The 16371-nt window shown below is 35.4% G+C and overlaps 1 protein-coding gene across 1 annotated transcript in view; it reads right to left on the reverse strand.

Moving 5' to 3' along the window:
- Positions 1–309: 309 nt before the first annotated feature.
- The window catches only part of NUP155 (nucleoporin 155), a 28639-nt gene continuing 12577 nt past the window's right edge, over positions 310–16371 (reverse strand). Inside the window, 21 exon segments of the mRNA XM_005151988.3 lie at positions 310–610; positions 1839–1939; positions 2653–2789; positions 3942–4052; positions 4980–5100; positions 5567–5680; positions 5946–6075; positions 6161–6315; positions 6448–6552; positions 6827–6903; positions 6906–6979; positions 7400–7535; positions 8201–8339; positions 9595–9657; positions 9659–9787; positions 10958–11088; positions 11724–11827; positions 12031–12149; positions 12990–13056; positions 13717–13858; positions 13964–14026. Of these exon segments, the coding sequence (XP_005152045.3) occupies positions 472–610; positions 1839–1939; positions 2653–2789; positions 3942–4052; positions 4980–5100; positions 5567–5680; positions 5946–6075; positions 6161–6315; positions 6448–6552; positions 6827–6903; positions 6906–6979; positions 7400–7535; positions 8201–8339; positions 9595–9657; positions 9659–9787; positions 10958–11088; positions 11724–11827; positions 12031–12149; positions 12990–13056; positions 13717–13858; positions 13964–14026 (2357 nt within the window). The 3' untranslated portion in view covers positions 310–471.

Here is a 16371-nt window from a genome sequence, read left to right on the forward strand (position 1 = left end):
ACACCACTACTCCCTGGTATGGCCATGTTTACAGCCTGAGTCATCTACATGTGCTTTTATCATCATCTTGCTTTCTGAAGTTGTCACTGTTTTGATACTTGTGAAAACACCGATAAATTAGATTTTGCATCCTACTTTTCTCCATTACTTCAAGTAAAAAAGAATATTTTCCAAAGTTTTTAATCATCAAGGGAAAGATCACACAATATGCTTTATTCCAAGAGTATAAAAACACTTTCCATTGTTAAAAAAAATTGTAGTAGTAAACAAAAATCTGTCACATTTACATTCTACAATTTGTAGATACCTTTAGAATAGCAAGAATATAGGCCACGCAATCTGTAACTGCAGCAGGAGATACAACTTTCTTAGAATTTCTGATGAGCTCTTCTTCCAGAGATTCATTGCAGACATTCGAACTTTCATTTCACAATTCATTTTGAGCTACTGCTGTGTTATTGGATTAGTCAATTAGTGGAGCCTTTCTAACTTAGCCTGTAGCGATTTAAAATTCCCAATTGTGGTCTGCACCATTAGTGTTGGGGTCATAGACTGAAGTTCAACCAGGTAGCAACTGACTGCATCTAAGCAAACATTTGTGAATTGTCGCCTGTAAAGAAACATAGAATAATGATAAGTTCCTTTTTGTTCTTGTTTATTATAATTAATCTGAAATAGAGTGAGCACTCTTTGAGTTTTAATGGAATAACATACCAGCAAGACATCTATCAGCTACTTTGAAGTATCTACCTTAGAAAAATAGATTTTTGAAATGCAATGCTTGTGACTATGGTATAATGGGAAAATAAATTAATCAGTACTGTTTATCTGGTATTAAATACAAATAATAAAACATGATGCTTAATAAGAATGTAAAATATTTAATATTTAGATACTACTTTATAAAGACAATAAATATGTTATTAATTTAGATAGTAATTTTGAATTCCTCAGTCTCAAAATTTAGGTATTAGTATCTTCAGTAGATTATATTAGACAACATTCACGAAGTTACTAGAACTTTAAATCAGCTAACTATAAGAGATCAACAAAGTGAGAAAAAATAGGTACAAACTCTACATGTAAACAGGGCTATTTATGTGTATATCTTCAAGAGATTAAAAAAATACAATAGGCGAGTTACCAAGAATTTGTCTAGTCTAGCTCACTGCTTCTGAGACACTGATTCTGAGACAAGATAGTTCTGACTGAAGCTTGTATAATTTATTCGCAAAAGTTACTGAAGCTAGAGATTCCATAATATGCAGGCAACTTACTCAAGTACATGGCTGTACTTCCAGGTAGAAACTTTTTTTGTTACAACTGAATTCTTCCCTGTTGCTGACTAAGCAGAATTAAAGTGTTAGAGTGATTCATCCAGCAACCTTTTCCAAGCAACTTGGGACCGTCTACCCCATGTTCAGTCTTTTCCACAATACAAGAACTCAATGCTTTTAGGCTTTCTTCATTAAGCAGTTCAATATTTCATTCACAAAATGCCTAATTCTTATTCTTCCTGACTTCCTTTGATTCCCTCAAATTTGTCTGTACTAATCCTTAAAGTATGTTGCCAAAATTTACAAAATAAGCTTCTTATTCCCTTATGAATCTTCAGTGCAGTGGAGAAAATTATATATATTGAAGCACTTTATAGATAGGACCCTACAGATTTCCACCAACTTGTTTTGAATGAAATATCTTAGTAGCCACTGCTAGGACAGAAATACTTAGTTCACTCAAAAAAAAAAGAAGAAAAGCTTTGGGGATTGCTGAATTGCTGTGCTTTAGGATATTTTTACCTCTGTCACTAGTTACTAGGGTATAGTTGCATTTCTTACCTCAGAAGAACTCTGCTTGGATCATGTACATATGCTGATAATAATACATGAATACACTCTAAAAGGTGTAAAGGCTTTTTCATTCTACTCCAATAAGGATCCTAAAAAGATTCCAAAATATTAAGGAGGCAAATAATGAGACGAGGAAAAAAATTGCCAGCTGATGTAATTACTTATACATTGTAAAAAAAAACATAAGAGAAATGGGAATCCTATTGTAATCTATGTCTATATTTAAGTACTATTTTGACTACTAAAACTGTATGTGAATTTAACTTAGTTTTACATTACCTTACAGTCCATAAAATAATAGATTTTTAGGAAGATCTGAACTCCTTATACTCTAAGATATCTGGGTAAAAAGAATTTGTGTTAATTCTATAAGCCTGTTTTACAAACCAAAATTTAAAAATATGACTTCTTACTCTTTATACTTATTGCATCCATAAATTAGATAAGATGCAATAATACAGCAAATTTTAATCATTAATAAGAATCAAATAAAATTAATATACTCAAGATACGCTGTTTCTTCTGCAACATGACAATTCTAATCCTATTTAATCCAAAATCATCTTTAGGTAAAACAAAAGAATTAAGAAATTTTCTTCATACTTTAGGATTGAAGTGAATAAAATCAACAGGTAGGGGAAAAGCATCAAGAGCCTCTCAGTAAAAAAAGAAAAAAGAACAAAAGCGATGAGGCTGGTATTTTGATATATCATACCTTTTGTTATATAACGTTTCCTGTTAGAGAGAGACCTTAATAGCAGTTGAAAACAAAAATCTTTTCTTTTGTGTATATTTTCCTTACCCGTGCTTTAAACAACTGGTCATATACTTCAAGCAGCCTTGGCAATGGTGTTCCAATTTCTTGCATGGTATATATCACAAAACCTACATCCCAGTTCAAAGTGCAGACCTGTTGCTCTAGAAACTGCACTAAAAAATCTGCAGGATGAAAATAAAGGGATGTTTAGATTCCAATTTGTTACTAGGAGTCTACCAAAGAAAGCTATTTAAAAGCTTTTTATATCTAGCATTTAAAAGCTATTTACATCAAGTTTAATTTTCTGTCTTCCACACAGCTTTCTCCTGTGAAATGCATGTAACAGTTTTCCTGCTCAAAGAAAAATACGCAAAACAAAGCTTAGTCCTATCTTTGGCAGTATAAATGCATGGACAATGACTACTCATATTAAGTATCTTATTATGATTGTGCCATGGAACTGTGCTGTTAAGAAAAAATTACTAAGTTATGTTTCAGCAGAAACCAGTATAATGTAATTTCATTTGCCAGAATAGCCAACAATGCTACTGCATTTTTTATCATGTTGAAGTGTCAGTAACCATTAACAGTGTACTGTTCACCACAAAATGTTCTTACAATACTAAAAATGTGTTGTTCAGCACTATTCTTTCATGATATTTTAGTACTGTAAAAGAACATTTAGTGCTGAATGATATATTTTTCCAGGCATTTATATGATACCAAATTGTCAAAAAAAAACCATCTTAAAAGCGGAAAAAAACTCCAAAAAGTACTAAGAAACCTCCTGAATTCTTTTTTTAAAATCAACCCCTGAAGATAGCAGTAGATACTTTAAGCGACAGCAGACTAAAATCTTACTATATGTATAAATACACATTTTTACTTTGTACTTTGATACAAACAAACGGTATCACTTTTGAAAATGGGATCTGCAGAGCTACCCAAAAATAACTTGCTGCCTTCTAAGCTTCACTTCCCATTCAGGGTGAAAAACTGTAAGTTCTGGTTAAATCCCTAGATACATTCTAGAAAAAACTGCACATGTAAAAACTGTAATGGTTTTGTAATCATACCTCATGATCAATTCCATCACTACTGACAGTTTAAATTATTGGTGAATTTTTCTCCATAGCTGAAGCAACAAATTACTACAGTAATTACATATCATAAGCATGTAATTACATATAACAAAATTATCAATATTCTTTCCTTTAGGATTTAAAAATCTAGACATTTCTTATGTTAAAACCTATTTTAAGAGGCTAAAAAGAAAGCTGAGACCCATTCATGTAAGGTTCATGTTTATTTACTATGCAGGCAAAACAACTTGCCTAAAGGGAAGTAACGAGGTGTGCCAGCATATATCTTTCCAAGCAATACCATCTTCAGACTAAGTGCTTGCATTCTGTCATCAGGGCTCAGGGACAAACTATCGCTCAGCTCTGAAAGTGAAAAGAAATCATGTGAAGTTGCACATTTAAACACAACTATATTGAGGTACTAACACGTCAAAAATGTTACGCTATTGTCAGTGAAAAAATCAGCACGTGGAAATTAAAATACAGTTTTTTTCTGGTGTGTACGTATATGTATGTTCACAGATTTTTGTCTCCTTGATGTTCAAAGCAAATCTACGTAAAAACAAACCAACCCCCTAAAACCTGACCACCAATCCCAACAGCAATCATCCATCACTGTCAGTAATTGCACAGTGGAAACCTCCAGTCAAAACCAAAGTCAACAAAACACTACCAAAAAAAAAAAAAAGGGCGGGGGGACGGGGGCAGCAAGAAAAGAGTGAATGACCAACTCATGGTAAAGGGTGGGGCAGACAATCATAGTAAGTGGCTAGGCTTGTAGAGCTGTGCCCACTACTGTTCTGCTCTGTAAATAGAGAAAGCTCTTGCGTTTCCACGACTGTCAACATTACAAAAATTCTGATCTCCCTTAAGATTATTTAATCTTTGTCACAAAAAAATGAACATTTTTTTGTAATTTCCTACTCATGAAACCTTTGCACACAATTTTAAAATGTTCCGCAGGCCATACATAATGGTATCTAAGAACAAGGAATGAAATGACTTAAATGTTACCTGAAATGTGATTCTTCAATCCATACATGCAATATACTCCAACATATCTATACAAATATTACTTTTCTGTCCTTCAAGCACACAAATAAAAAGCTAGTAACATTAAAGAACTACTAGGTAACTACATTTACCAAATACATTACAGAATAGATCAGAAAAACAGACATCTCACTTGGACAGCATATCAGTAACAGCACACAGTCAATCTTAAAAGCTTCAATTATATCATTTTCCTACAGGTCTAGATTGTACTACTGCTAGTCCATTAAGACCTACCTTTCTCAATGATTTCTTGCCATAGAGTTTGTACCAAGATGGGATCAGAATGACCCGCACAATGTATAATCGCAAGCTTACACTCTGAGAGCTTAAAAGGGTCAGCAAATTCTCCATACAGCTGAAAAAAAAAATTTACTAGGTTTACATTGCAAGCAGGATGAAAAGGAAATCAGCTTTTCTTTATTTTGTATGGTAGACATCAGACTAGCAAAGGTGCAACTTCAATAACTGTTGTCAAACACTAGATTTTTTTTTAATTACATTTAGTTTACTTCTTAAATACAATCCCCAAACTGATTAGAAGTTCAGTTAATACTGTTAACTTTCTAACAAATTTCCTAATAAATTAATAAATGTGAGAAACTTATTAAAGAATATAAACATGTGGAAAAAATTAAAGTACTGTAGATTGAAGGAGTATCAAAGTACAAAAAAGACAAAGTATAAGGTAGCAGACATTCTGAGACTAGGCATGCATAACTATTATTTTTTCCTAGTCTGCATATGATCATCCTCTGCAAAAAATCCCCCTCCCCCCAAAAATGTGATAAGTTGATTTTTAATACAAACAAATTTTTCATCACCCTGGTTATATCCATCAGCTCTGCATCAAGCTGGGAGATGGCTTCTTGCACTGAAGAATGATGGGAATACTGCCGTTGTAACGTTTCTTGTATCTGAAGCTGAATCCTTGCAACCTTGTTTAAAAAAAAAAATACTGTATTTCAAACTTATATTAATTTAAGTTTACAAATACACCCAGGCTTAATTTTACCTTATTTAAATGTAGAAAACATTACTGTGTTATACCTCAGAGTCTCCTATCAGCTGCATAACTTTGCCACATCAGGAAGAAAACACAGAAAACTGTTTCTTCAGAATTGGTAATCAAAACATCATATGCCAATAAGTCAAAGTGAACTAATGCATTCACAGTGTAGCTTAGATTAATAGTTTCCTTACATCCATTTTCTCTTCTAATTCATGTAGGAATTCACCATCTGCAGCTACACAGGACATAGCAGTGGAACTTTTGGCACTCAAAATGGCACGTGCAATGTATTCCAGACGCTGCTGAAGTGAAATTTCTGTGCTGCAAAACAAATATTCAAAATATTAGTTTATTTCCTCGCCCCCAATTACCTCAATATATATAACAGATCTCACATAATCCATACCTGTGCAGGTCAGCCAACTTAGCCAAGATTCTGGCTGCATTATTAAAACTTCTGTTCTTTTCAAAGTATCTCCACAGTAAATCCATGTAACGGACTTTGTTTTGGTCAAGTTTGGCCATCCGTACAAGGTAGGGCTCCAAAAAGGGGGCAGTAACCTACAGAAGTCGTAAGGATAATATTTATATTCCTGCTCTCTCTTTTTTAAAGCATCAGCATTATTACAATTAACTCTTCCAGTTCAGTGGAACCTTCTGACAAATTAATTACTTGTAAAGAGATGAGCTCACCTGTAATAATTTGTCTGTCAAGTCAACTTGTATCAACCAGTTGTAAAGTGTAGTACTGAAGACTTCATCTGTGGAACGCTGAGCCAGCTTTAGCATTTGTTCAAACTAAGGGAAGAAAATGCCAAAGCTGTTATTCCAGAAGTGGTTAATTACATCAAGCACTGAATAATATATGTGACAATACTTAAGTTCATATTATTTGCACATCATCAATTCTATGAACACTCGATACATAAAGCTGCCAATTCATGGCAAAGTTGGACTTTTATCTACTTTGCTAAACTACTCTGTTTTGTTGGTTTTTTTTTTAATAATAAATTCTACACCCCTTCAAATAACACTTTTTTATGGAGGGCAGTAATAATTTTGAGTTTCTTACATGGTGCCCTGCTTCTTCATTGCTTAGCATATTGGGGTCAGATGATAGCACAGGAGGACCTGGCTTTTTGGGTACGCTGGAGACTGAGGAGCAGCTTTACTTTGATTCACTAACTCTTGAAGGGTGTCAGTGATACACTTGTAGCTGTTCAACCTGTGAACAGAGCAAATGAAAATAAAAACCTTACAGTTACAATTATCTATTAAATACTCTTCTCAAATATTATTATTTTATGCCTTTCCAGATACAATTTCTGAAATTCCGAAAGGTCACAAATTATTGTCAGCTAGTTGCTGCAATCCATTTTGTTCTCAGCCATGTCTCGAACAAGTATTTCTGTAATATTCATATCACAACATTTTCTGCATCTATTAGTTTACCCTCTGTTCCAGATTAATGGTACCATATTGACAATAATAAAGAAGAGCATGCTGGGCAAAACCATGTGTATTGTGTCTCACATTATAAAAGGTTTGTTTGTCATTACCCTTCATACCTTCCCCAAGGTACTTTTTCAATCAGTTGGAAAAAAAGTACCCCATATAATGGCAGTAAAGTATCCTGAATGCTTGCCTCTCTTGAAAAGCTTGAAGTCCAACAATATCCTCTTCTGGTTCTCCATTTTTATAGAAATGAAGGCCAAGACCTTGGGGATCTTTCTTCTCAGCAGCTGTGAGAGAAAGCTCAACTACTCCCTCATAGAAACGCACTAGGAAAAAGAAAAAAAAAAAACAACCCGATATCACCATTAGCTATGAAACCTATGACAAAATGGTTACACCAAACACTTCCCATTTTAGCAAGCAAGAAAAAATAAACCCTATTCACTTGAGTCTGTATCATATGAAAGTTTACACCTGTACCTTACCTGTGTGATTCTATGCAAGTTTGAAGTTACATATTTGTAGAGGCAAAAATCTTGACTGTTGCAGTACTTATATCCATATCTAATTCATGTACTAGCTTTTAATGCACAGAACAGGATTCTGAACCATCTTTCAAACAGCATATTTGTATGAAACCTTATCTGCAAAATAGTCATTTACCCCCCACTTACATACAACCCAATAATTTTCAAAAAAATATTTTCACCACATATATATGAAATAAAAAAAAAGGGACAGTGCAATATGAAATAAGTGGAAGAGAATATTTTTATACAGAAGTGTTTTTCTGGTTGGTTGGTGAAATCTAGAAAGGCTTTAAACACAAACAGTTAACAAATACTAATTGTAAGTGTTATTAAAAGCTGTTTATTTTAAAATACTATAAAATCAGTTGAAAGTTGGCAAACAAATCAAACAAAAAATAAGATGACCCAAAAGGATACTACAGATAGTATTTGCCAGAATATGACCAGTGATTTCCTCTTACCTTGCCTATACTGTGCACAAACATTAGCAAGGTCTACTTGATTGCTGATTTTCTGGTCCTCTTTCAGTGACTCTCTTAGCATCTTCTCTTTCTCCATTCTGCTTTGAGCCTGTCGAGAACGCTGAAGCAGTTCATTTGCCTAAAGTCAGGTAATGGGAAAATGGAAATTATTCACATGAACAAAACATAGATACTGTTAACAAGTGGTTACCATACCAAACTTTGAAACAATAGAAACTACATCCTCTCAAAAACACTCTATCATCACTTGGTAACACTAAATTTCCAGCAGAAAGACTGAAGAACAGCAGTAGAAAGAAGGGCTTAAGACTTTAACCAAGTGGTCCCTCATTCTCCCCTCACCAGTTACTTTTTCAAATTTATTTCAAAAGCTTCTAAGATCACAGTTCTTTAGCACAGTTATCTTTTGATAAAACTGAAAGACTCAATATGAGCTGGCAGGGTGCGCTTGCAAGCCATCCATGTCCAGAGCTGCATCAATAGGAGTATGACCCAGTAGGTCGAAGAAGGTGATCCTGCCTCTCTGCTCTGGGGAGAGCTACCTGCAGCACTGAAATCAGCTCTGGGGGCAACAACAACAAGAGGGATGTGGACCCGTTGGAGTGAGTCCACAGGAGGCCACAAAGATGCTCTGAGGGCTGGAGCACCTCTCCTATGAGGCCGGTCTGAGAGAGTTGAGGTTGTCCAGCCTGAAGAGGAGATGGCTCACAGGAGACCTTAGAGCAGCCTTCCGGTACCTGAAAGGGCCTATAGGAAAGCTGGAAAGGGATTTTTTACAAGGTCATATAAGGATAGGACCAGGGGGAATGGTTTCAATAAAGTGAAAGAGTAGAGATTTAGATTAGATGTTAGGAAGAAGTTCTTTACTGTGAGGGTGGTGAGACATTGGCACAAGTTGCCCAGAGAAGTTACGGAAAAAGCAACTGTCCCTGGAAGTATTCCAGGTCAGGCTGGACAGGGCTTTGTGCAAACTGGTCGAGTGGAAGGTGACTCTGCGCAGGGGGCTTAGAACAGGGCAATCTTTAAGGTCCCTTCCAACTCACACAGTTCTGTGATTCTATGTAATTCCACTAGATCAGGAAACAGGCAGAAAACAGGAGACTATGCTGAGGAAACCCTGGATTACATCAGGACAACAGTTTTATTAGACATAACACTTGAGATAAAGACCCTATGAACACTACTAATAACTGCAAATGCTTCAAACCAGAGTTCACATAAGTTTCAGTGTTAGTCAACTACAAGACACAAATATGCACACAACCGGCCTTCCTTAGTTCTTGTGCTCCTGAAACTACTTGAGTGTAACTATTTACTAGCTCCCCAAGCCTAAAGTAGTAGTTTGGTACTGTCAAATCTGGAAGCGTGCTTACCTTCGAACACACAGCATCATCAGTGCTATAAAGAAGAGGACAGATATCTTGCAAATGGGCCAATGATGCCATCCACAGCAGCGTTATCTCTGATGTAACAGTTTACAAGAGAAGCAATCAGTGCTCCAGTCAACTCTCTGTCTCTAATTACCAAGTCTTTAAAAGCAGTAACCTTTAGGTGTTCTTGAAGTTCCTGAAGATAGACAGAATTTCATTAGTTTATGAAAGCTTTTACTTTATTCTGTTTAGAAATGTCACCATGTGGCAGGAAAATTGTTTTCCATTGAATAGAAACACCAATGTGCACAGCACAAAAAAATATTTAAATAAATTATTTAAAATGCACATTAAATAGCAAAATGGAAATAATAAAGCAAGCCCTGTCAGTGAAGGCACGAGACTCTGGGATGCCAAAGGACAGCAAGAACTTCTCTGAACAGACACATCTTTCCTAAGTACCACTTTCAGTTATCTGTACAAATAAAATTAGCAGTCCCCCTTACTTCACAGGCCACTGTCAGAATGCACACCCTATAAAATGAGTGTATCAGATTTTAATAATTTGAGTACTGTCATAGGTGAAAATAAAGACAGATTCATAAAAAGGAGGAATTTTAAGAGTTTGAAGTCTGTGGTCTTTATGTTTTTTTATATTAAATTACATTGATTTTTTTTCTTATTAGGAATATTTGCTTACATAGAATTGCCAGTAGTGGCTGTGTAGTGTCTATGGATGTTCGCTAGAATCAAGAAAATACTATTACAAAAATATTACAAAAACACTGAAACTACTGGTGATAAAAGACTGCATGGTACTGTGCTACCAGTTGGGCATAAACCATGACACCTGCTCTAGGTGACCTTGCTTTGAGTACAGGGGTACAGATAATCTCCAGAGGTCCCTTCCAGCCTCAGCTGTTATGCAATACGTTCTAGACCCTTACAAAAAGGTGTAAGGGTTTCAGACTTTACGGTCATATTGCTCTCCACTGTTAAACCTTTATCAACAGTAAAGGAAAGAGTGAATTCCTCTCGGCTGACAACATTGGTCTGTAAATTTCAGCACAAATTTCACGTTGTGCTTAAAGTGACAACACAGTGATGATAAAACCATACCAATTATTAACTGTCAACAACAGTAAAATAAAATCATTGTGACACTTCAAAATCAGGAGACAAGGTCAATACTTCAAGTCAGTCTCTTAAAAATAAACATAACCCAAATAAAAATCTGTATGTAGTTTAAAATTAATTATGTATTTCTCAATGAATTAAAGTAATATTTCTTTGGGAATATTTAGGGATCAGAAGAAAGTCAGATGTCATATACAAACAAAGTAAAATAGTATGATTCAGTTCGTACCTTCTGAAGCTCACCTACTACAACACTGAATTGGTGCTCACACAGCAACTTCCATAAAGCCAATGCCTGGCAGGTTTTGCGAACAAGTTGCTGGATGCCTTGAAGTGAGGTCTTCTCAGTTAGCTGTGCCTCTGCTGGAAAAACAAAGAGATTGTCAATAAGTAACCATTTTATGCATTTTAAAGTAGCGTGCAAATTTTCAAGGTTTTACAATAACAATCTTCTTAAATTCCCTTTTTTTTTTTCCTCTGCTGTTCTTGATTAATGCTGTGTAGCTCTCTCTGGAGGAAAGTGCCACATTAAGATTTCTTCAAGACATACAGTATCTGTTAACACTTAAATGTAGCAAGATGTTTCATATTCACAGAATAATATGGGCACACTTATTACCTGAGTGAAACAGAATTGCAATAATTCATGTATTTACTTTTGAGTGCTTGCAGTTCAGAAATAAGGCAGCAATGATTGTATCATGTTATTTAGCATTCCAAAAGGGTTTATGGGCTTTGGAATACATAAAAAAGGGGGAAAAAAAATTAAACATCTACCAAATTCTACATAATGACTGATGACTTAACCCTTCCCCAGCCCCTGCCAAAAACAAAACCAGAAACCTTCCCGCTATTGAAAGTGAGCATTACATTGATTAATGTCAAATTTGTATTGAAAAAAAAATTATTTTTACTTGGAGGTTTTAACAAGAAGAGTGAGAAAAACAACATTCAAATGCACCATTCCCTCATACTGTTCAGAAGTAATTGCATACCATGGTATTTCCTCTGGAGTTCTTGCTGGACTTGCTGAGAACTTCCACCATCAGGCCGCATAAAACCCAGGAACCTCTGCTGTAGATCAGCTGGTGTGCCAAAACTGCAATTCAAATAAAAAGATGTTAATATAATTAGAAATACTGAATCTTTTAAAGTGAAGTCTTAACTACTCATTTTTAGCATCTGAATACTTGAAGCTGGAGACTATACATACACCTTCAATCCAACACAGACACTCATGGTATATTTTTTCAAGAGCTGAATATGAAATACCGCTGCTAAACATAACACAATTAATAATACCTTGGGTTTCCAAAGGCTCCTACTGTAGCAAACTGAGAATTTCTATCCAGAAATTCTTGTAAACCTTTTAGTTCCTGTAATACACATTCGAGCACATGGGATGGAACACTGCTTTCTACCTGTAAAAGAAAACAGACTTCTTTACAGAAAGCATAGTTTCCAAACATTTACAATTTTAAGCTAAAGCCACTAAAATACAAACACAGAGAAATTATAACAAATAACTACAATAACAGTAACACTGCGACTAGAGCACAACATTGGTATACCAGTCACTAAAGTGAGGGGACACAGGTGAAGATGCAATAGTCCACTGAACAAACACAGTATTCAACATGCCACCTTCTTTGCCCTTCTGATACCTAAATAAGCTGTATTCTACTATATCCGACTCTGAACTGAAATAATGACTGAGCACTGTAGTGTATGACTGTCAACATCTTCCAGTCTCCCAGTTACCTTATAACTGGAGGAGGAAAGCTCACCTAGTAGTTAATTTGCATTGCTACAATTACTCAGGCAGAAAAGATATTGTTATTTTGACATGGAGAAAAAGTGAAACACTAAGAGGTTACATTAGGGAGATGCTGGACATCTTTTTTATACTGTCACGTAACTGCAATGCTTCCCTAACCCATTTAATTTTCAGCCTTTGTCTGAAGGGAGTAAGCAGAAATGAAGGAAGTGCAACCACTGAATGTGGAGAAGACTGGCCATCGCCAATTAACAACAAAGATCAAATTACAGACAGGTTTCCTAAAAAGTAAAATTTAAAATAGTAGCTTAAAAATATTTAGAACCTAAAATTACTCCTCAGTTAAAAAACACAGAACTTAAAAAAACATTGAGATGTCAGTATTTTTTTTCTCATCGATCTATAATTGGAAACATAAGTATAACAGGACTCCAGACATATGCCATAAGGAACTTTTAAAAATACAAAATTATCTTTTACATACTGCAACAACTTCTCGATTGCCACTTTTGAAAACTCTCTCCACAACTATACTGCCATCCCAAATATTTCTGCAACACAAAAAAAAGTACTGTGTTAACAATGTGTTAAATGCCAATTAATTTAAGTAATCTATAACTTAAGAAAGAAACTGTAATGTTTTTTTACTCCAAGGTGTAAAACAAGGATTTAATTTGAATGACAACTAAACAATCAAAAAAGTTATCATTACACATTCCTGAATGGTACAGATATAGATAATTGACAAAGTTTCAAATTTTAAAACTTTAATCATACTTGAAATATAAGCTGGTATTATTCTCTGGACATAATAGTGTAGGCGAGCAAATGTCGTAACAACCCAACCAGCATGCAAAAAGATGACTAACTAAACAGCTCTGTTCTTGCTTGGGGTGTTTAGCAACTCAGGACTCAACATCCAACTAACAGAATCTTCTTTAGTCTTACTTTATTGCACTGATTTGTGCATATACACTCAATTGCTGGATCAACATCTATGCAGATTTCCTATTCCAGCCATTCACTGGATTTACTATTAAGACAGCAAAGAAGAGAAGGTATTGTATCAATGGGTACCTTAAACACAACATCAAAATCCATTTTACTCATTTCAAATTTAAATGCTATTAAGATAGGATTCATCACCTACAAGCATTAAGGGAAAGAAAAACGATGGAGTGACAGAATCTCTTTTTACGCGAACACCTCACCCTATAATCCGCGCAAAGTATATGCAGATGCCATTGTGCCTTCCAGAAAATACTATGTCAGGGCCCATCATTCCAGCACCAGGGTGAGACATGGAATTCGCAGAAGGATATATGGGAGTTGACATACTACGAGGTTGTAAACCTAGGGTAAGAGTAGGTATGTATCACTCATATGAATGCAAATAAAAAAGCTTGCGTAAAAAAAAAAAAGACATTTTTTTCTTCATTTGGCCAGCAAAGGTGTTACCTTGCCCAGGTGTTGTCAGAAAGCTAAAATTAGGACCTGGAGTATCAACAGACAAGGAGGAACCTAAAAGGAGAAAGAAGTAAAGGTAAGTTTGTTTAAAACAACCAATCAAAACTGAACCAAAGTATAACCCATAAAATCCCTGTGCAAGAGCAGCAAAAGTGTTAAATCAAGTACTTTAAAGTTAGAACTATTCCAACAGGTTTTTTTTTACAGTCAAGTACACCAGACTGCACTCACTTCGTCAACTCAATACTCCATAAGTGAACCAAATGGATATGCTCCCTTCAGGAGCAGTTATTAATGCATTTTTTTTCTCTCCTAGCATTCACATTTTACTTACTGCACACCATCTGTTTCCTGCAGTTAATACAGTACTGTCCATATACTGCTTCTTGTTCAGTACATTCTGACTGTTATCATTCCTGATATGGGCATCTATTCTCAAAGCACTCACTTTCACTCATTTAGATATTTCCAAAGAATATGAATTTTACCTTCAAACCACTCAGCTCAAAGAAACTGGTATTACTGTTCTTAATTGTTACATAGGGCAGTTGAACAAATACCACAGCAACACTGTAAACTTAGAATATTCAGTCTGAGACTGTCTACAGATGCAGCTAAAGTGACTACTCAACCCTGCTGTAAATTAAATCTGAATACCTAACTTAAAACACCAAAATATCAGGAAAACACGTGGTCATCTACAAAAATGTCCATGTACTATCAGCACATAGGATGATACATGACAAAAGGGCAAGAAATGTGTCTCTGGATGACTGGCTTTCATCAAAGAATTTGTCTCTCTTGCCTTAATCACTGCAGTTCTCTCAGCCTGGCAACACAGAATTGCACAAAGGATAACAGTCTTTCCCTATGGTGCAAATGCATTCTCAGAGCACGTTCTCCTGTGTGCCAGGCAAACTATAAACTTGCAGAAAAGCAGCATGCAAATGCACAGCTAGACTTTCAACAGTGAGAACAAGAGGGAACAAAGTTAAAGGTGCCTGGCTTTTTAATGCTAACATTATTGTAATGTAGTATCACATGCAAAACTTCAAGGTGTTTTAATCAATTTCTGTCAGTGCTGTCTGACCCACCACACAGGACACCACAATATCCAAATCTTAATTTCACATGACTGTTCTCTACCCTTTGAGCAAACAGAGTAAGGAGTAGCAGAAGAATGGTGCCATCTTCCACGTGGAGCTGACACTGAAGCAAAATGGAAAAATGTGGTTTGATACTTAATTTCAAAAGGCATGTATAACAGCAAATGATAAAAATATTGAAACATTTAGACTTGGGAAAAATATATTTACTTATAAAAGGAGTCACCATGTTGATTACTTCCCTTAGACATTACTTTCATTCTCAGTCTGCTTTTAGCACCTGCTCTTCCCACAGCTGCTGTCCTCTCCAAATCAGATTTCATTTTACATTCTGATGCCCTGCCGCAGCTCCTGCCCATATTGCTATTGTTCCACAATATCAGGCTTGGAAAGTGATGCCACTGATGCATTAAAAATACCCACTCCTTCTGGTGTTTTAAATACTAGCTAAGAATTCTGGAAGCAAAAAAAAAAAAAAAAAAAAAAAAAAAACCCAACAAAATCCAACCAAAAATGGGTCAACTGTTTTTTCAGAACTCCATCCCAGTTCAGTATACCTTGCTACAGAACTGAGGAATTTGGATTTATGTCAAAAACTGATTGAAATATAACTTCTTTGTATTCTAGGCAATCAAGTTTTTTCCCCAAGTCTGATGTGTAAAATGGAATGCTACATATCAGGTAAGGGTTAAGAGCTTGAAAATTAATGAGCTCCTGATTGAAAAAAAAAATAAAAAACCATTAAATTAGGTAATTCAAAATTACAAGTTCCAAATTCATAATTTCTTTTTTAAAAACCCTTAAGATCTGGAATTGAGTAAATCCTGAAGCAAAGTGAACCTGAGTAATACAGAAAGGCCTCCACTCCAATAAGCGTCAAATTCTGAGGAGCAAGAGCAGACCCTCTTCTCATCTGTAGGTAGAACTGACCAGCAGAAACCAAATGCTGAAGCTTTTACAGAGAGAAATCACTCTAAATGACTAACCCATTTCTTGACCAAAACTTCTGTTTTATTGTCATAAGCAGTTATTTGCAGAGGTATGACAATGACACTGTCAGAAGATACTCTGTTACAACCACAGAACAATAACGTCTGAACTACAGCATTGATGAATTGATCTCTGGCTGATGAAGTGCCTCTGGCAGCAACAAATACATACCTTCTCCACAAAATCTTAACAGATTAAATGCAACATTCAGACATATTTTGAGATCCCATCACCCTCTCATTGACTCCAAAAATCAGTCAAGAGAAATAGAAAGAAAACCATGTAGTTAATTAGACAAGAAGT

This window comes from Melopsittacus undulatus, chromosome Z, assembly GCF_012275295.1.
Source record: "Melopsittacus undulatus isolate bMelUnd1 chromosome Z, bMelUnd1.mat.Z, whole genome shotgun sequence".
NCBI classification, from domain to species: domain Eukaryota; kingdom Metazoa; phylum Chordata; class Aves; order Psittaciformes; family Psittaculidae; genus Melopsittacus; species Melopsittacus undulatus.